At 47.1% G+C, this 20,930-nt stretch overlaps 1 protein-coding gene across 1 annotated transcript; it reads right to left on the reverse strand.

Moving 5' to 3' along the window:
- Positions 1–8,099: 8,099 nt before the first annotated feature.
- LOC136639037 (cholinesterase-like) lies at positions 8,100–15,330 on the reverse strand. The gene is made up of 4 exons (XM_066613065.1): positions 15,243–15,330; positions 13,296–14,772; positions 10,863–11,008; positions 8,100–8,167 (listed from the first exon to the last, which is right to left on the reverse strand). Exons 1-4 carry the CDS (start codon positions 15,328–15,330, stop codon positions 8,100–8,102), a joined length of 1,779 nt encoding a protein of 592 aa, XP_066469162.1.
- Positions 15,331–20,930: the final 5,600 nt, after the last annotated feature.

Below are 20,930 nucleotides of genomic sequence, written 5' to 3' on the forward strand. Positions count from 1 at the left end.
TTGTTTGATAACTCTGCACAACTGTCTCTGGTACAAAGGTGCGTGAGGTTGCAGTGAATGTCCACAATTTGGGGAATGTTGACATTTGCATATGAATGTTCACTTTCCAAGAGATCCCTTTAAAATTAGGAGGTTCATCAGTATAAAAAGGCAGCCACCCAATGAGATTGTCAGTGTTCCGATAAGTGAGGAATGTCTAACGTGTCTATGGCATGTCTGATAAGTGAGGAAGTATGTGAATATCCACAGATAATGCATCTGGGATTAGCACTCTCGTACAAATTGCAGTGTTCACCAAATTCAGGATATTCACTGTAACGCATATAAAATTGAGCACCATCAAAGTCCATGCTGCATCAATCTGACAATATCAACTGTCACCTGTAACACCTCAAGCTGGCTAAGGAGTCTTTAGAATACCAAATGTTATTGGATGAACTTTTTTAAAGCGCACCCAAGGAGGAAGCCGTCATGTGTAAGGACCCTGTGACAGTCCAATGGCATGTAGATCTAATTTGGCAGGAAAAGGATGATTGAGGAGTGGCTAAAGGTGCACTAAAGGTTTATTGGAAGTGCTCAACACCAGGAACAGAGAGTTTGAATGGAACCTTACTAATTTGTCTCATTCACTCTTCACCCATACAGGGGAGATTCTACCACTAACAGTCACTCGGAATGAAGTCTTAAGACAAGAAGGAAGGAAGAAAAGGAGAGGGAAGGAGTGAGGAACTCCTTAGAAGGATAAAGGACAGAGCAAAGATGGGGAAAATGCAGGGGGAGAAGGGATGTAGGCAGATTAGTTGGGATTCCCAGAGGAACCTGGAGAAAAGAGGGGAAGGCTTTAGCATACAAGGAAGGGCAAAAGAAGAGAAGAATTGGGGGAGATTACTAGGGAAGTAAGGATAGACAGTTTGGACTGGAGGGAAGGTGTGGGTTGCAAAACAACTCTCTGTAGCTGGAACCATGGGCTACAGGCAAGCGGGGAAGTCTAGAAGTGGGCCATGAATGCACTTCACCCACTTGCAGTAGGGGATCTACTCTCTCCCCCTTGCCAAACTTTCATGGCCTATGCCAAGGCCCTCTGAAGGACTTGACGTATGAGTCAAGTGGGTGTCTTGTAACAAATGGAGCCTGAATATAAAAAACCTTCACACACACACACACACACACACACACACACACACACACACACTGCACCACACTTACAGAACAACAGAGACAAAACCAAGCAATATGAGTGCAGTCAATTAGACTTTGCTCAAAACAAAGATAATAACAATCGTGGTGATCTGGTGGGTCCTTGGCGATGGGGCTGTGCTGTGGACCAAGGTTACCTATTCTTGGGGGTGGGATGTCCCTTGTTTCTGGCTGGTCTGTTGTAAGAGTGCCACCAAAATGGTTGCACGACAAGTATTTTACAGTGTCAGAAGCATCCATTACTTTTTCTAAATTCTCGGCTTCTTGTAATTCCATACAAATGCGATCAATAGTCTTGGTGTTGTACTGTTTTGGCAGCAGGACCTCTGAGAGAAATTTTATCAGGGGGTACACATTTTCTCTGGGCCCCTTTGCAAAGAGGGAGGGGTGAAACAGAGCGGGGGAGGGTGGTGACGGCAAGCAGAATAGGGGCAGGGAGGGGTGGAACAGGGTAAGGGGAGGGTAGAGACAGATGGAAAAGTCTTTGGAGCCCAGGTCTACCAACCTATGTGGCATCGGTAGTGTCCCCAGCATCCTGTGCAGGCAACAAGTTTGAGTAGGTAGGAAAACATAAGATCCCAGGAAATTTCTGGGCCCCCTCCTTTGGCTCCTGGGCCCCCCTTTTGACCCTGGGCCTGGGTAAAAATTACCCCCTTTACCCCCCTCTCCTTGGCAGTACTTCCTGTTATTTCAGCTCACGTTTAAAACAACATCTGATAGACATACACTTCTCACATGAGTTGGGCAATAATGTCCCAAACTCCAAATTATTTTTTTAAAATTAGGTAAGAAGACACCAAGGTAGATTTCGGGGTTCTTTGCTTCCATTTTTGTGGCTCATCTTTGGACACCCAACCAGTAACTCACCAGTCCTCTTGGATTCATAGAGGCCTTCTGTGCTCCTCAGGCTCACTGTATTTCTCCTGAGGGGATCTTGCACAGCTTCCCCCCAACTCAGTCCAAAGGAGAAAAGTAGACGCAGCAGCTTACCTGTGGTTTGCAATTCTTACAAATAAGACCTACAAAGAAGGCAACTCTGCATATACATGGAGGGCAATGACCACCTGCACTCTGCCCCCTCCGTTTGAAGAGGCTACATCTTGGGCAAGAGTACATGACAGGGGGTCAAAGTGTCTTTGCTTTCTGGTGGAGGCAAAAAGGGATGACAGCGCAATTCTCCTGTCTTTTGACCATAGAGTGTTCCTGAGCTCTGGCAAGCAGGTCTTCAAGACATGTACCAGCAAGACAAGCAATCCTCAATAACTACTTCATGATGGCTGAATTGATCCTGACTTATCTATGTTTTGGGTTCAATTCACTGTCCCATAATAAAGACTACCTTGCACTCCCATAGATCCATACAACTCACGAGGTGCACATATGCTTCAGCTCACTGCAGAAGGTCACCTCTGTTTATGCTGTTGCAAAGCATTTTTCAATATCTGTCCAAGCATCAGCAAATTGTTTGTTACTGTATAATACCATCTCTCCGGTAGTGCTGGTAGGCGGTGCAGGTTGAAAGGGTGACACCACTACTGGCCAAAATTTTTAAAATCTTGGTATTCTTGAATATTGTCATGTTATACATATATCAGTCGATGCATTTTTTTCATGCAGAATGCAATGAAACAAACCGTGCTGAAATAGCTATATTTTGTCAAAAGTTATAGCCAACAAACCAGTGGGGGCGGGTAGATGGTACATCAACGCGCCCATCTCCTGGGGCATTGCCCCACCCACTGCATGGGTTCCATCATGGAGGTGACATGCCAGCCTCATGCACCAATCCTAGTGACACTACTGCATCTCTCTTTTTTTTAAAGCTAAAAATAACCTATGGACAAACAACTGCACTATACAGAATCAGACTTGGTCTACAGCTGTGCTGGGTTTCAGAGACAAAGTGTTTCCAGGTCTGAGACCTTAAGAATTGTCAGCATGATCCTAGGCATGACTACACAGAAAGATGCCCATGGTGTTCAATGGGGCTCACTCCCAGGGAAGTGTATATAGAAGTGTATAGTTGAATGTGGCACCAACTGCAAGCAGAGTAAGAACTGTTTCAATGAGGTATCATCATCAAACTCCAGATAAACTCCAGTTTATTGTTTGCACGTTCACCCGTTTATTGCAGCCTGTTGGGGATTCATGAGTAAGTTGTCTCATTTCACTTTCTGTTCCTGGAGTAGAGAAGAAGGGGAAGGGACTATAATTACTGATTATCTTTCTTTTTATTTTTCTTCATTTTTTTCTTCATTCTTAAACAGTGAAATTACAATATCCCCCCCTCCCCCGCCAAAAAAAAAAAATCAGAGGAAACCAGTAATTAAACCATACCCATCTATGTGAACAGGTCAGAAAGGACCATTGGGGCAATTCACCAAGCAGCTGTTCAAGGGAAAAGTACTCACTTGAACTCTATCTGGGATCAATAGGAAGCACTAAAATCAACTGAATTTGCCAAGAGGAAACATTTGACATAAGAGCATAGGAAGAGCCCTGTTGGATCAGACCAAACGAGTTCAGCTTCCGGTATCTCACTGTGGTCCCAACAGATGCCTCAGTGAGCACACCGGACAACAAGAGACCTGCACCCTGGTGCCCTCCCTTGTATCTGGCATTCCGAGGTAGTCTACTTCTAAAATCAGGAGCTTGCACATACACATCATGGCTTGTAACCTGTGATGGACTTTTCCTCCAGAAATATGTCCAATCCCTTTTAAAAGCATCCAGGCCAGATCACCACATCCTGTGGCAAGGGGTTCCACAGACTAATCACATGCTCCAGGAATCCCAGAAAGTTAGAACACAGTGGTCAAGGGGGAGCTGCAAGTGCATTTTATTTCTTTTCTTTTTTTAATGGTCACAAATCAGAACTGGGAAAGCACATGAAAAGAGTACAGAAAACATTGGAAATTGATCATTAGGAAACAATATCACATGGATGCTCCATAAAAAGCGAGTGAGCAAAGGATGGCAATTGCAGGAAAAAAAGGTTTCACATGGCAGCACCCATAATTTCTCCCTTCTAACCTTAAGTGCAATTTTAATTTCACAGTCAGAGGAATAGGAATGGGAAGGTGGTTAGAAGAGAATAGAGATGAAGGCAGATACAGAAGAGGAACAGAATAGTGAAGAAGGGCAGCCCAATGCTACCTCTCCCATACAGATGCAGCAGCGCCAATGTAGCTTCCACTGCATCCTACAGGGAAATTTAAGCTGCTGTAGATCTCCTTGGAGCAACATTTGTCCCCTTCCCCAGGGTAAGCCCCAGTAGCTACAATGGGACTACTCAGTCCTGCACCACCGGTGATACCACTGGGGTAAATCCACATTATTCCCCTGGGGAATTCCCATTATTCCCCTGGGGGCTGGGGATAAGAATAGGCCCTCAGTTTGGCTGTACTTGTCGTAAGAGGCGACTAAACAGCCACCGGGTAGATGGGACTCGTCAGCCTGGGAAGGCAGCTCATCTGAGAGAAGGAAAACTCTGTTCCCAAACCTCCACTGCCTTGTGGCTACATCCAGTTATGGAAAAGGCTTCAGGAGTCAACCTCGAGGCAAAATCTGGAGCTGGAGTCCCTGAGGCAGTTCATGGCTGAGCACAGTCACGTTCTGGCAACTCCTGCGACGCCACTGGAACCAACCGTATTGGCCTCTGCCTTTCCTTTGGACCATTTCAGCGATGTGGAGAGGGGGGATTTGCTGCATGGGTTACAGCCTATCCTCCATACCTACTTTACCCAGGCTTTGCGCACTGGAGAGGACACTCTGTTCCAGAACCATCATTCGGAGCGTGACACCATAGTCTTCCGAGACTGAAGGATGCCAACAAATCCACATTGCCCTATGTCAGCAGATCAGGCCCAGGAAGAGGATAGGATATAGTGCACACTGGTGCCTCCGATCCTGCCGCGCTCCTGGGCCTGTTGCTTACCATGGAGCTTACCTGCTCCTTCTGACACCACTCCTTGCACTGATGCAGGCAGGAAGGTTTCAGCTTTCCCACCAGTGATTCCAGATGGCACACTGTTGCTGTGTGCTTTACAGCACATGTATTTGCAAGCACATGGGCGGAGCACCCACTCCACTGGTGCTGCACTCCACTGGTGCTACTGTTAAGATGGTGCCATAAGATAAAGGAGTGAGGGAGGAGGAGCAAGGAAGGAGGCAGTGGGGGGGGGGAGGACATGGAGCCAAAGGGTTAACAGGAAAAGGTGAAAAGTGGTTGGTTGGGGTAGACAAAGGGAGCCAAACAGATGAAAGGAAAGGGGGAGAGGGGAAAGCAAAGGATTGGGCATGTGCAACTCCTCTAATCACCAGAAGCCAAAGAACTTTGGGGGTTGACCATTGTAGGACTGGAACACTGGGAACGAAAAGCGGTGTGCCCCAAGGATCTGTCCTGGGACCTTTTGCTTTTCAACCTTTTCATAAATGACCTGGAGACAGGGGTGAGCAGCGAGGTGGCTAAGTTTGCAGACGACACCAAACTTTTCTGTGTGGTGAAGACCAGAAGCTATTGTGAGGAGCTCCAGAAGGATCTCTCAAAACTGGCAGAATGGGCAGATGCGCTTCAATGTCAGTAAGTGTAAAGTCATGCACATTGGGGCAAAAAATCAAAACTTCACATATAGGCTGATGGGTTCTGTGCTGTCTGTGACAGATCAGGAGAGAGATCTTGGGGTGGTGGTGGACAAGTCGATGAAAGTACATACATAAGACCTTTATTGGCATAGAAAGTCGATGAAAGTGTTGACCCAATGTGTGGCAACAGTGAAGAAGGCCAATTCCATGCTGGGGATTATTAGAAAAGGTATTGAGAACAAAACGGCTAATATTATAATACCGTTGTACAAATCGATGGTAAGGCCACACCCGGAGTATTGTGTCCAGTTCTGGTCACCACATCTCAAAAAGGACATAGCGAAAATGGAACAGGTGCAAAAGAGAGTGACTAAGATGATTACTGGGCTGGGGCACCTTCCTTATGAGGAAAGGCTACGGCGTTTGGGCCTCTTCAACCTAGAAAAGAGGCGCCTGAGGGGGGACATGATTGAGACATACAAAATTATGCATGGGAAGGATAAAGTGGATAGAGAGATGCTCTTTACACTCTCACATAACACCAGAACCAGGGGACATCCACTGAAATTGAATGTTGGGAGAGTTAGGACAGACAAAAGAAAATATTTCTTTACTCGGCGTGTGGTTGGTCTGTAGAACTCCTTGCCACAGGACGTGGTGATGGCATCTGGCCTGGATGCCTTTAAAAGGGAATTGGACAAGTTTCCGGAGGAAAAAATCCATTATGGGTTACAAGCCATGACGTGTATGTGCAACCTCCTGATTTTAGGAATGGGCTATGTCAGATGCAAGGGAGGGCACCAGGTGCAGGTCTCTTGTTATCTGGTGTGTTTCCTGGGGCATTTGGTGGGCCACTGTGAGATACAGGAAGCTGGACTAGATGGGCCTATGGTCTGACCCAGTGGGGCTGTTCTTATGTTCTTATGTTATGTTCTGTATGAAATTACACATCGCCTGATATATAACATGATGGTATTATTCAAAAATACCAAAATTTTAAAATTTTTGGTCAGTAATGGTGTCACCCCCCATGTGCGTCTCCCAGTGTGACCTGCACCCACCCCAGCAATGCAATGGGGGAGTTCAATAGCATAAAACCCTGTATCTCAATACCATCATGAAGGGGATTTGAGTCAAGCAAGAACTGTGAAACATTACATTTGTATAACATTTCTGAAAAACAGCCCCTAGTTCTGGACAAGGGGCCTAAAGGGGCTTGTGGCTTCACCCCTCCCCATGTTCCAGATTGCAGGACAGCAGGTGCTGCTTCTACCATCTGCGCTTGATGGCCCTTCCTTTCTCCAGTGTAAAGCTCCAGTTTCTTCAGCGCTGACCTGGCTGCTGATGGTGTATGTGTAATTTGATGATGGGCAAATGTTCGCCTGAGCATTCAAGCAATTGGTTTTGGTAACGCAAGGGCTTGTTTTATTAAAAGTCCCCCAAAACAGGAGTTGGAAGCCACTTCCTCTGCTCCCCCTTCCCAGTCCGTCATCACATGAACTACAGTTGTGTTTTGCCCCCTAGTGCCTTTAGTGGGGAAGTGCACTAAAACAAACTGCTTTTGCAGATGCAGGCTGAGTACCCCTTGATACGCTTGGAACCAGAAGTGTTTCGGACTTTTTAAAAAAAAATTTTTGGAATATTTACATATATAAGTAAATACAACATATGCTGGTGAGTTAGAGGTATTGAAGCTGGAACAGCATGACAGGTGGAGTGCTGGAACTTCTTGTGAAGGTCATGTCACACCTTTGGAGTCTCTGGAGTCTAATCACACCCCAAAGAGAAGAAGTTGCTGCAGCGTTGGCGGCCGTTTTCATAGTCTTTTGCCAGGTGAAGCCCAAGCTCAGGATTGTGCAGGTCAGGATGGAAAACATAGAAAATGTTGCTTGGGTCTCTGTTTGGTGCCGGTGGGTTGAGATTCATCAGGAGGTGGACAGGTGTGGTTTAGTTTTGAGAACTTTCTCCTCTAACCAAACATGCTCGAGTCACCTTTTGCTACTTATTGGGGCATCAGATTTTTGGAAAGTGCAGCCTTTTATCTCTTGATCCCTGCCTGACTGGGGATGTGGAGTGTTCTACAAAGGCAGATCCACTTCCATGCTCAGGACCAGGGAAGTGTGGAGTCATGTCAGTGCTCAAAGTGTTTCAGATTTTGGAGCATTTCCAATTCAAATTTTCAGATTAGGGCATGTTCTATAGTCATTTTGGTATTGTCTATGGATAGGACCACACGGCCACAAAAGGCCTGATTGAATCAGAACCATGGGAGGGTGTGACAAACAACACTGATCCTGCATGTGTAAGAATCCTCTTTACTACATTCTGGTCTCATGCTTTCCATCTTCCTCCTTTTCAGGTGAAACAAAGTCTTTTTCAGAATTACCTGTAAAAGAGAAAAGGCAAGGGTAGGAACCGATCCACCAAGAGACTCATGAATAGGGTCTCCCATGGTCTTTTTCTAAAGATCAAATAAACCACACAAGGGGGGGTGTCACTTATGTCCCAATCCTATTGGCACTGTAAGCTGCTGGAACAAGTGTTCCAATGGTGTATGGCACTTTCCAGCTGTCACAAAGGCAACACACCAGATTCAGATTTCAGATTCTGAACCTGAACACACCAGAGTGCGTAGCCTGGCCGCCACCACAAGTAGCAAGTGACCAGCTCCATGGGCCAGTGGCCTCCAGGCACCCGCCGGCACAGGTAAGTGTGAGCAGGGGAAGAAGAGAGGAATGGATTACTTACTGGAACAGGGTAGGAGTTGAGCAGAACAGGGTGGTGATGGGGCAGGGAAGATGGTGGATTGGAACCAGGAAGGGGGTGGGTTCAGCAGGAGCAGTATCCACCAAATCCTCACCCTCTTCCCGGCCTTGATCCCCCAACCATGGCCAGGTGCCATCACCACATCCTGTGGCAAGGGGTTCCACAGGTTAAAAAATTTTCTTTTGTTGGTACTAACTCTACTGACAGTCAATCTGAGTGAATGTCCCTTAGTTCTGATGTTGTATGAGAAAGTTCTAAATTCTTTTCTAAGAACCTTCTCTACCCACGCTATCCATTCCAGGCATAATTTAATATGCCTCAGTCATGTTCCCCATTCAAGTGCCTTCTTTCGAGACCAAAGAGCCCCAACGCTGTAGCCTTTCCTCATAAGGAAGATGCCCCAGCCCACTAAACGTTTTGGTAATTCTTTTCTGTATGCTTTCCAGTTCCATTATATCTTTTTTGAGATGTGACAACCAGAACTGGGCACAATAGGTGAGGCCTTACCATTGATTTGTACAATTGCATCATAATATTGACTGTTATATTCTCAACCCCAAGATCTCTCTCCTGAACCATCAAAGGTGGCTCAGAACCCATCAGAATATATGTAAAATTATAGGTTTTTTTGCCCCAATATGCATCACTTTGCAGTTACTTAGAATAAAGCATATCTGCCAGTTTGCCACCCATTCCTCCAATTTGGAGAGATCATTCTGGAGGTCTTCTCAATCTGTTCTAGATTTTACCACCCGGAAAAGTTTAGTGTTCTCTGCAAATCTGACCAACTTGGAATGCCCAATTCTAGTTCATTTCTGAACAAATTGCAACACACCGGTCCCAAGACTGATGCTTGGAGCACACTGCTTTTCACCTCTCTCCATTGTGAATATTGCCCATTTACACCTACTCTTTGATTCCTGTTCTTTAGCCAGTTTCTAATCCATAAGAAGACCTGCCTTCTTAATCCCTGACGGTTGAGTTTTCTCAGAAGACTTTGATGAGGGGTTGGGTCAAACCCCTTCTGAAAGTCCAGATATTTAATAACAACAGGTTCACCTAAAGCCACAAGCCTCCTGAAGCAACTAGAAAATGGCTGCTTCTGGTGCTTTAGAGAGCCAGTCCATTGCTCAGGCTTCTCCCTGCTTTTTCATGGCTTTTTTTTTTTTTTTTTTTTAACCAAACGACAAGCAACTCTTCCAGCTGCCTCCCCAGAGCTTGCAGAAGGTACTTTGTTTTTTACTTGTTGGGTCCTTTATTTTTTATTTTTCCCCTTGCTGGGTTGGGTGAGGCTCTGCCTACCCTTCCTACCCTTACTGAATGTCACTGATGTGACTTTCAAAAAGCTTCTGTCACAGTAATGAAAAGCCTGAGCTATGAACCAGGAAGTTCCCTGGCATGAATCTTGCCTTTCCCCAAACACATTATGTGGTCTTAGGCAAGTCATTATTTGCAAAGCCTCACACCCACCCCAGGGCCCAGTCCTATCCAACTTTCCAGCACCAGTCCAACCGCGATGCAGAGGTAAGGTAAGGGAACAAAGGGTAAGGGAACAAAGGGAGGGCACCGGAATGCAGGTCTCTTGTTATCTGGTGTGCTCCCTGGGGCATTTGGTGGGCTGCTGTGAGATACAGGAAGCTGGACTAGATGGGCCTATGGCCTGATCCAGGGGGGATGTTCTTATGATCTTATGTTCATCTGTGACTGCCTCCCCACCAAAGGATGCAGTGCATGCCCCATTGGCACAGCTGCACCGGCACTGGAAAATGGGATAGGATTGGGCCCCCAGTCTACAACACAGGAATAATTTCCTACCTTACAGGTTGTTGTCAGGCTGGCAACAAGGTAATGTGTATGAATGCTCTGAATTTAAAGTACAGGTTGAGCCTCTTGTTATTCACGAGGGTTCCATTCCCAGAACTCACACAGATGGCAAAAATCACATTAAAGCCAATCCATTGAAAAAGCAATGTCCCTTTGCTCAGTGATTTAAAAAAAAGCCTTGCCTGCCGTTGTGATGTAAGATAGAGACATTAGACAGACAATCCATCAGTCTCTCTCCAGGTGCTTAGAAAGGCTTCACTCTGAGCCAGCGACCCCTCCGTTCACCTAGAGCTCAACGCTGGCAAAGAATGTGAAATGATTATCTTTCTTTCACATGGTCAGGGGGAAGGGAGGGGTCGCTTGCCTTGGAGCGAAGCTGTTCTAAGTGCCTAAAGAGAGAATGATTGATGGATTGTCAGCGGGGTGCACTCTCTTGCATTAACGAGGCTATGATCCAAATTCATTGCAATTATCTATACATCCTCTCTTACTGTTGTGTGTTGCCAGGAAATCACAGCGTTGAGCAGGTGACTTCTGTACGACTTCGGGAGACTCTGTGCTAATGCGGTAAAAGTTCTGCTTTGCGGCATCGTAGAGTGGCCAGGGCTCCTCAGTTGGAAAGGATTCAGTGGGTTGCCTTAGGAGGAAATGAAGACATCATCATCATTCTCCAGCTAGAGGCTGTGGTTCTGGGCAAACTTTGCAGCATATGCATGAAACTAATGACAACTAATGACACTGGCCACCTGTGCATTTTCAGGGGTGAATGGTTTTTCTAGCCACTTAGAGCTCAATCCAAACAGGCACCAGTGCATATTGTTGCAATTGTGCCATAAGGCATGCCTGCAACAGTCTGCACTGATCTGGCACTGAAGCTGGCCCAGTGTGAGCCCATGCCAGCGGGCAGAGGACAGAGAACTGCCGCCCGGAGCTCCAGGTAAGTGCCAGGTGGCGGACAGCTAAGTCTGGATGGGGGGAGGCGTAGCAGGGTGGGGGGAGGGCAGGGGGAAGGAGTGGTGGGGGGAGGGAGTAGGGCGGGAGGGGGCAGAAATAGTGGCAGCCCTGCTGCCATATCCTATCCCCCCCAGCCTGGGAGACCCAACATGGGTCTCCTCAAATCTGCAGCCTCTCAATAGGGGAGACACATTGGGGCTGCTTGACTGTTACACAGGATACCTTATCCCAAGAAGCCCCAGCACTGCTTCCCAGCCCCATGGGATGTGGCGGTAGCCATTTTGGCTCAGCTGCAGCCCTGGGCACTGGAAAGCATAGGATTGGGCCATTCGTTTGCCAAAATTAGTCATCCACAGAAACGTATGCAATAAAGGTATTCTTCTAATAGGACATGTAAGGGCAGGAGGTCTGGTCTAGAGGGCTGAGACTCCGTTTGCCTGAAGATAACATCCGAAGGTCACCAGTTCGAGGCCACTGGCACTGTGAAAGGCGAGACCTTGAAGCAGCTGACAAGCCTAGCCAAGTTATGCTGAGTTATTCCACCTGCTCTTTGGCTGCTGTCAGCCTGTGTGGGAGGAAAATGGAGGCCAGAATGTGATACCAGATCATAAAAAGATCCATCTGAAATGTTGTGGTTCTTGAAAGACAGAACCTTCTTCAATTGTAAAAATCCCTATTGGGATTTAGTATAGCCTGCCTATGTAAACCGCCTTGAATTAAAGTCTGAGGAGAAATCTGACAACCAAGAAAGGCGGTATATAAATACCTGTATTATTATTATTATTATTATTATTATTATTATTATAAGATCCATCTGAAATGTTGTGCGGTTCTTGAAAGATAGAACCTTTCTTCAATTGTAAAAATCCCTACAGGGATTTAGAACAGCCTGCCTATGTAGATCGCCTTGAATTAAAGTCTGAGGAGAAATCTGACAACTAAGAAAGGCGGTATATAAATATCTGTATTAATTAATTAATTATTATCTTATTTGTAGGAGGAAAAAGATAATGCAATGAATGAACAGCTAAAAAGAAAAAGAAACAACAACCAAGAGAGGAACATGGAGAGAGGAATCCTGCACGTGACCAGGGCATGCAGAGAGGGCGAAGCTCATGTGCTGTTGTCAAGCTGAAAATCACACACAGACACATCCCAAAGCAGAAATTCACTCCTGCAGTGCCCATTTCCTCATATCACTGTCTTAGATGCAAATGGTCATGATGTAGGGAAGGGATTTCAGCTTAAAAGCAGTAAATGGGGGGCAGGTGAACCTCCCCTTTTCTTCACCCTCCTCTTGACCAGGATCACCCCACCACCACCACCACCTCTCCAGCTTGGCCAATTTTTTTATTTTTTTTTACAAGTACTTCTGTTTGGAGACATGACTCTCTCACTCACATTTGCATGCATGTCAAATTTGTCCCTAAGCTGAGCCAACTTGAACTTTTAGTTCTGAATGTTGAGCCTCAGCATCTGCAAGGGTTCAGTTCCCAGGACCCCTGTGGATGCCAAAAATCATGTTAAATGAAATCCACTTTAAAAAAAAACAATGTCCCTTTGCTCAGTGGTTTAAAAATAGACTCACTGACAGTAATGTGGGAGAGCAGCAGGCAGGCAGGCAGGCAGACAATCTCTCTCTCTCTCCAGGCACTTAGAAAGGTTTCCTGACTCCCCCCACCCCTTCATCTAGAGCGCTAGGAGCACTTTAGTTCCCCTTACCTCTGACCAGACTCAGGCCCATCTCTGACCACATCTCACACCTCTGGCCCCCAGCTTCTCACCTGGTTGAACTGAAACTGATAGTTGTTCGCTCTTCCTCCTGGCTCTCTGTTTTTTTTCATCTGCTCAATCTGGTTTTCATCGCCAGCCTAGTCTCAGTCATGACCACTGTCTCTGGCCCAATGCTCCCCATGCTATGACCACCTTCCAGAGCCACAGCTTATCTCAGAGCTTGACTAGACACTTACCAACTTCGAGCAAAGCTTGCCCAATATCTCATCACCCTGCCATTCAGTGCATCCTCCTCGTCTGTGTACGACTGGCCTTCTTTCTGCACTGATGCTATTGTTCCAAACAGGTAAGGTACCTCAGCACCATGGGTTACCCCTGCCCACTCAGGCCAAAGAGAGCCAGAAGTGTAATGGGTAAAAAAGTAAGCATATACGGGACTCCCAGCTTCCACCAACTTTGCAGCAAAATCAGTCATTGGGCACACAAACTCATTATCTCTAGATAACTGAGCCATTGCTCTGCTATATCGCCCTGGACTATCATCATCTTCAACATATTTCAGTGCTAAAGCTTCGATCGCGGATTCCGCTGCTCCTCTCATATATTTCCGCATGCCTTCCAACAGCTGTTCCTGGGTCACTACAGTGCCATCTGCAATGGAATCAGGAAATAAATAAAACACCATGGCAGAGCCTTCGTCAGCAGTGACACCAGTGAGAACAGGTTTCCCTTGAATACGTCCAGCCTTGATAAGCTTTTGTGGTTCATCAAGAAGGAAGTCCCCATCCGTGGTTGTACCAAAGAGGTAAGTGAAACTGTCAAAATCAATCTCTTCATAAGCCTTCTTTTGCAGACAGCTCACCACAGCGCTGTGGTCTTCTTGCGTGCAAGATAATGAGCGGCCAAGCTTCAAGGCATTCTCCTTTGCCTGCTCAGGACTCTGCCAAGCCCAGGGAGCATTGGGGGCTCCACTCTGCAGCACAGCACGGGCAAAAAGGGGCTGGCTGGCTGGTGAGAGGAGGTGGAAACCCACCGAAGCCGCTCCAGCACTGTGACCAAGGAGGGTCAACAGATCTGGGTCACCACCAAAGGCGGCTGCATTCTCCTTCACCCATGTCACTGCCAGATGCTGATCCCATAAGCCCACGTTTCCTGGGGCAGCTGGTGGCAAGTAGAGAAAACCCAGAAGCCCCAAGCGGTAATTTATGGAAGCCACAATGACTTTCTCAGTAGCGGCAAACATAGCTCCATTGTAGAGATCCAGGGATGCTGTACCAGAGACAAACCCTCCACCATGGATCCAAACCAGGACAGGAGCTGGTTCAGACTGTTGGGGCACCCAGAGGTTGAGAAAGAGACAGTCCTCTGAAAGTGGCGTGTTGACAGCCCATGCACCTCCGTCAGGGATTATATTGTTTGAAACCTTTCTCTGAGGACAGGAATTGCCAAAGCTGGTGACCTCCAAAACATCATTCCATGGCTGATGTGGACGAGACTTCTGAAAACGCAGTTCCCCTAGTGGAGGTTCTGCATATGGGATGCCCAGGTAGGCAGTCACGGTGCCAGAGTCAGTTGTGACCTTCTTGCCTTTAATAGGGCCACTGCTGGTGACTACCACGGTATCATCTGGAGAACCGGCGACCAATAAGGAGTGCAGGAGGAGGAACAGAAGAGACAAGAAACATGGGAAGAAACCAGGCATAGCAACTGCACCTGAAAGAAACAGAGTTCATTAGAAAATATAGCACATAAGGGTTCTCTCCACTAAACAGGGAGATCCCAAACCTGTTCCTTTTTTTAATTGGGCTTCTTTGGTTCTTAACTTTGTTGCTTTTGGGGTGTCCCATTGCTGAGTATCTTTTTTTCCCAACACAAAATGAATTTGTAAGAGTCAGGCAGAACTTATGGGTGAGGAGGGGAATAATGCTACTCACTAGCATACCTAGGGGGTGCAGGGGGTTGCAGATGCACCGGGCTACAGCTGTTGGAGGGGCAACATCAGGGGCTGGGGGGCAACAATTCCCATGCGCGACTTGGGGGGCAACAGTTGTCCGCTGTGATTGCCGCATGCAGCTGAGTATAAGTCGTGCATGCAGCAACGGACTACACTCCAGCAGCTGGGACGGGCAGGGAAGCCCCTCAGAGGGGGGGGGTCAGGGAAGCCCCGCCTGGGCTGCCCTCACTTGTGTGGGAAGGGAAAGTGAAGGGGGTGTGGGGCAGGCCGTCCACCCTCGGCAGAGCTGGGAAGGCAGTTGAGGCGGTGACGGGCATGCAGAAGCTGAGTGGAGAAAGTTCTTAGTGGGCGACTTCAGTGCTGGCGCCGCAGCCCCCCACCCAAGAACCAACCAGTATTTAGTTAGGATTGGTTTAGTGTTAGGACTGGGTTGCTATTCTTTTATGTGTAAAATTTGTACTGTGGGCACCATTTTATAGTCATCTAAGAGTGCAATCCTAACTTGTGCTGGAAACAGGCAGGCCAGTGGGCCAGCGCTGTATACAGCGCAAGTTTGGGACTGACAGCAGGCCAGCCTGGGGCAAGGGAAGTTTCCCCTTACCCTGTGTCACACTGTAGAAGCCCCAATGCATCTGCTCAGATCTGCGCAAGCTGACGAGGTGGCGCAAATCCGGACTGCCCTGGGCCGCCCAGAAACGGGGTCAGGATCCAGCATAACCGCTGGGTCCTGGTCCTACCTCCTGCTCCCCACCTGCCTGCCCACCCCTGGGAACGCCCACCGCCTGCCCTCCCCCAACCCTGGAACGCCTCCCTCCCACCTCCTCCCTGCTCTCTCCACACACATCCAGACCCCTGCATTGGCCGAGTTCGGCCAACGCAACTCATCCTCTCCCCCAGGCCTGCAGTGGTACAGAGCATATCTGTGCGCCAGCCTGTCTCCCAGAAGAGTGGCTCAAAAGTGCTTGACACCATTTTTGCAACACTCCTGAGCCGGAGCAAGGGACTTCCATTGGCCCAAGTACCTCTCAGGATTGCGCCCTAAAACATATTTGTAAACCTCTTAAATCAGTCACTTGGATACCTTTACGGTACTACAGAATGTTTTGTTCCTTCTATTTGCCAGTCTCAGCTGGTCAACATCCAACCCTGCCCTTCATGAGAGATCAAAGAGACAATTGTGTTTACTACTCTTTAAGCGCAATCCAGAGATGCCCTTGTGCTGACACAAGTCCCTTGCGCCGGCCCAGGAGGGTTGCAAACATGCCGTAAGGCACGTTTGCACCTCTTCGAGAGGAAACCAGGCCGGCACTTGGAGAAGTGCCGGCCTGTGGAGGCTGACGGAAGCCTCTGCGCTGGCTTCCTCCTCAACTCTTGTGTTGGCCCGACTGGGACGATACAAGGAGAAAAGGTAGGTGGGGGGAGGCGGGAGGGAGGTGTTCCTGGCAGGGGGATGGAGGGCAGTGGGTAGCCCCGGGGGCGGGCAGGGAGCGGAAGGCAGAGAGGAGCTGCTCCAAGTCGCTCTGCTCTCCTCTGACTTGCACCACCTCAAGAGGCCCTTGCCCAGTGGCCCTTACCCAGGGGTAAGGGGAAAAGTTTTCCCTTGCCTCTGGTTGAGCCGCTTATGGCCACTATCCTGCACTGGATACAGTGCAAGCCTCCTGGCTTCAGGCACAGGGTAGGATTGTGCCCGTTGACGCTTCTAGCAAATAGACCATAGTCACTCAATATCCTGCACTCCGGCTTTGGCCAGCTCCTTGTTTTGCCTTTTTTGATCAAACTGCAATCTGGTCTTCTACATCCCCTGCAGATCCACATACTACCGCATGAACATCTCCCCAAGATATACTGTTAAAGGGAGATTTGAGCTACATGTGCTGAGACTCAGTATCACACCCTTGGTGAAAACATCTAGGATTTAACGTTGATCCTGGAATGAGGTGCAGGCACTGCAGCTTTTCGATCCATCACAAGTTGGTTCATTTGTTCCTGGTCATCTGTGTTCAGGAACATTTGGGCACACAAAATACGATTGTATTCAATCCTAGTGTTATGCACCTGGGCACAATCGCCCGGTGGGTTGTTTTATTTTTTGCGGGTGGGGGGGCACATTTTTTGTGTATGAGTGCATCAGTGTGTAGTGTGTATTTTGTTTCAGGTGTATTCTGCTTGACGTTTTACACGTTCCTTCACTATTGAAATTTCATGATGGGAAACTTTGTACACAAGAAACACCACATTGCATTATAAAAGCTACAAGCATTTTCCACTAGTGTACTCTAGCTTCAGCCTTCACCTGAGGCAGAGGTCACTGAACACCAATTGCTGGCAGTGAGCACATCTTTGGTAACCTTAGCCCTAGTTCTGGAGTAGGATCCAGCTTTAAGGGAATGCATGATAATAACATTTGCAAACAGCCAAACCATCTATTGACACAATCTTTTTGAGGCAGTGCTGCTACCGCACCGAGTGAGGCACACGAGCAGAATTATTGCAGACGTACCACATCGCCATTAGAGCCTATTTAAATGAACGTGCCAATGTGCCAGTTCCCTCTGCCAATGTGTGTTTGCTTTTGAGCATCAGAACAATAAGTAAGAGAAATGGAAGGGATCTGCTCACCCCTGCATCTTTTTCAGGGAGATAATCTTGCTTGCTGCCACTCCTGTTTGTAAGCAACCCAACCAGACATGGAGCTATCTCATCGGTTTGGCAGATCAGCATCCAAAGCCCCGGGGAACAAAAATGAGGGAAGACGGCATGGTGCTAGAACAGGTTTCTGACTTCCATTCTTGTGGCACTTCTTTTGTCCCCTCTTTCAGAGATCACTCTCCCGTTCTCGTCCATTCTTTCTTCTGTGCATCAGAGACTCACCTCCCTTCTCTTTGGTGCAGTTTTTCTAGTCCCAGTGTGACCCCCACAGCCTAGTCCAAAGGGGAAAGGCTGCTACTGAGGCACATGCATTGCTTGCAAATCTTACAGAAGCAAGTCTTACAGAGGACTCAGCTGCCTCTGTGTACACATGCGATTGTGAAGGGCAATGACCAGCTGGGCAATCCACACTCAATTGGAGGTTGTCCCATCTTGACAGGGGAAAGGTACAACCTGGGGATCCAAGAGAATATGCTTTTGAATAGACTGGGAAGTGCTGCAAGTAAGAAGGGCTCGTAATTGTGAACGATCACTTTTTGGTCTCTGTTAAGAGTACATGCTGTAATACGCAAAATGTCCCAGGGGTTAATTACTGTACCAAATTAGCAATTTTAAATTCATCTTATTGTAGTTATTGGTTTAATGCTCTACCCCCACCCCCAGGTAGGTCACCTTGTGGTTACATTTGCAGGAAGAAGGCAGGGTATAAATACTGCTGTGAAATTAGGTAATAGGTTTGGGGTTATGACTCGGAAGGTGAACCGATCAGCTGGTGTGGTCCAGAAAGCACCTTGAATGGGAAACCACCCTAGAAGAATGGGAGGTTCCAGTGGAAAAACTGGTTAATGGTAATATCTGTAAACAGACAGGAAGATTTGAGAGAGTGCTGCACCCTGGAACTTCTGATCACTCGAGGAAGTGGAGAACAAGTGCATAGGACTACACACAATAAAGAAATGCATCCCCAAGTAGGGCTGGGAAAGACTCTAGTCCACTCTGGAGAGCCACTTCCTATCAATGAGCCACTTAGATCAGGGGTGCCCAAACCCCGGCCCTGGGGCCACTTGCGGCCCTCGAGGACTTCCAATGTGGCCCTCAGGGAGACCCCAGTCTCCAATGAGCCTCTGGCCCTCTGGAAAATTGCTCTCAGCGTGATGGCCAACCGTTCGACCGCTCGCGTGAGCTGTGGAATGAGGGCACCGTCCACTGCTTGCTGTTTCACATCTGTGATGCAGCAGGAGTGAAGGAAAGGCCATCCTTGCTTTGTTCAAGGCCTTTTACAGGCCTTGAGCTATTGCAAGATCTTCATTCATTCATATAAGTTCTACCTCTAGTATATTAATTTATGTAAATTTATTCAGATTTTAAATGTAAATTCATTCTTTTTTTTCCCCGGCCCCCAACACAGTGTCAGAGAGATGATGTGGCCCTCCTGCCAAAAACTTTGGACACCCCTGACTTAGATGGACCAATGTTCAGATTCAGGATAAGGATATACTTCTCAGGAAATATAAGTGTTTCCAGATGTGGATTATCGCAGCCTGGCCCTCTAGGCAAGTGAAAAGGAGGATTCATTTGTTGTTGTGGCTGATTTGACCAAATCACATATTTCTCTCTCAACTTGTACAAGACCAGTGTTTGAACACTGCATAGGAGGGCCAGACCTCCTTAGCAACTCATTTTGGCAGGCTACAGGGGGAGACAATATGGCTAAATTGGTGAACGTCAGAGAGCGGGATTTGTAGATTCAAGAGCCAACCTTTCTATTCTTTCATTATTCAAGCAAGCCCTAGAAATAGAGTTTAGCCAGGAGTCTTTGGAAATCAAAAAGAAAATATTGAAGTCAAGACCATATCACCAGCTTCTGCTAATCAGAGGTGCTCTGCACCTGCAGTGTCTAAGTTCCATTTAGCAAATACTCATTGGTTCTTGGCTTGATCCTTGTTTCAAGCCATCTGCACTTCAACTTGTAGCAAAGAGACAAGTAGCCTGACGAAATGCATGGGTCCCACACGCCCACGCTAAGGCCAATTGAGCAGACCCCAGAACAAAACATTTCTGAAGCTGACTGCTTCTGCAGTTAGTTAACAAAGTTCTACAGGTTACAAATATGGTCAATAAATTCATTCCAGTTTTAATTCATATGCTCTCTATACAGATCAGGTGATATGGTGCAGCTAAATCGCCCAATGCAAGATTGCCACCTTCTCCTTTTCTGGGAAGACAACTCTGATGCTTTCGTTGGTGCACGATATGCCGGCAAAGCACCCAAATGCAGCTTTCCTCACTCCTGCATCTCCATCCTGGCTAAATCTTCTCCTTATTTCTATCCGTCGCCCAGCGGTAAAAGGCACAGCATGTCCTTTCACTCAGATGGTGGTAAATATAAGTGGAAGTGGTCTTCAGTTTTAGATATATTTGGCCAAATCACAGCAGTGCTGCATTTTCAATATGCTTTAGCACAAACATTTGTTTTCTCCAATGGAGAATACTCTCACAAGCTCAAAAGGATAACCGTGGCCTTGCAGTTTCCCTTCTGCCATTACCACTGTCGGCAGCTTTACTCACCATTGCACCTTCTTCCATGTTCTTGCATTATCAACCTGTAGGATTCTCTCACCCTCTCCTATTTCTTCTTACATAGCTGATTCAACACTTATATAGAAGCCCAGATCAGCCTTACTGGCTCCTCAAATCACCTGATCCTGAGAGTTTGAGTGCTCCAGTAACCCTCAGCCACCTGCAGGACGGTACTTCAAAGCAGTAAAGTTCTGGGTAGTTCTGCTTAAAATCTACCTTGGTTGTGAAGTGACCAACATGACCAGGCTCTGCTGCTGGAGAGACCCCCGGTGCTTTCTGATCCTGTCACACATCTATGTTCTACATCTCTGTTCCACAAATCAACTCACCACTTAAGATGTGAAACAAAAAACGTGAATCTGATAGACTTTATTCAGACTTTCCCTTCTTCTTGAAGGTAATGCATTCCTGAAAAACCCTTTGTAGGGCAAATTCTTGTAAATTGAACACATAATTACCATTAATTTCAATTAAAAAAAGTTTCAGTGTTTAGATGTTCCTGAGCCCCAAAATTGATACCCATTTATGCTAAAACAATACCAAATTGACACAGTGGTTCACAAATTTTAAGCAGCAAGACCCACTTTTCAGAATGTCAATCTGTTGGGATCCACTGGAAATGATGTCGAGGAAGTGATGTCATGGCCAGAACTGACATCTTCAAGCTGGAAAATGCTTAACACCCCCA

This window comes from Tiliqua scincoides, chromosome 2 (assembly GCF_035046505.1).
Source record: "Tiliqua scincoides isolate rTilSci1 chromosome 2, rTilSci1.hap2, whole genome shotgun sequence".
Classification (NCBI taxonomy): domain Eukaryota; kingdom Metazoa; phylum Chordata; class Lepidosauria; order Squamata; family Scincidae; genus Tiliqua; species Tiliqua scincoides.

Coding starts and splice junctions, on each gene's coding strand:
- LOC136639037 (XM_066613065.1), bottom strand. CDS start 15,330: ATGCCCGTCACCGCCTCAACTGCCTTCCCAGCTCTGCCGAGGGTGGAC. Junction 11,009..13,295: donor GCAAGCTTTGCTCGAAGTTG/GTAAGTGTCTAG, acceptor TTTCCTCCTAAG/GCAACCCACTGAATCCTTTC. Junction 8,168..10,862: donor TTTCCTGGCAACACACAACA/GTAAGAGAGGAT, acceptor TCTCTTTTACAG/GTAATTCTGAAAAAGACTTT.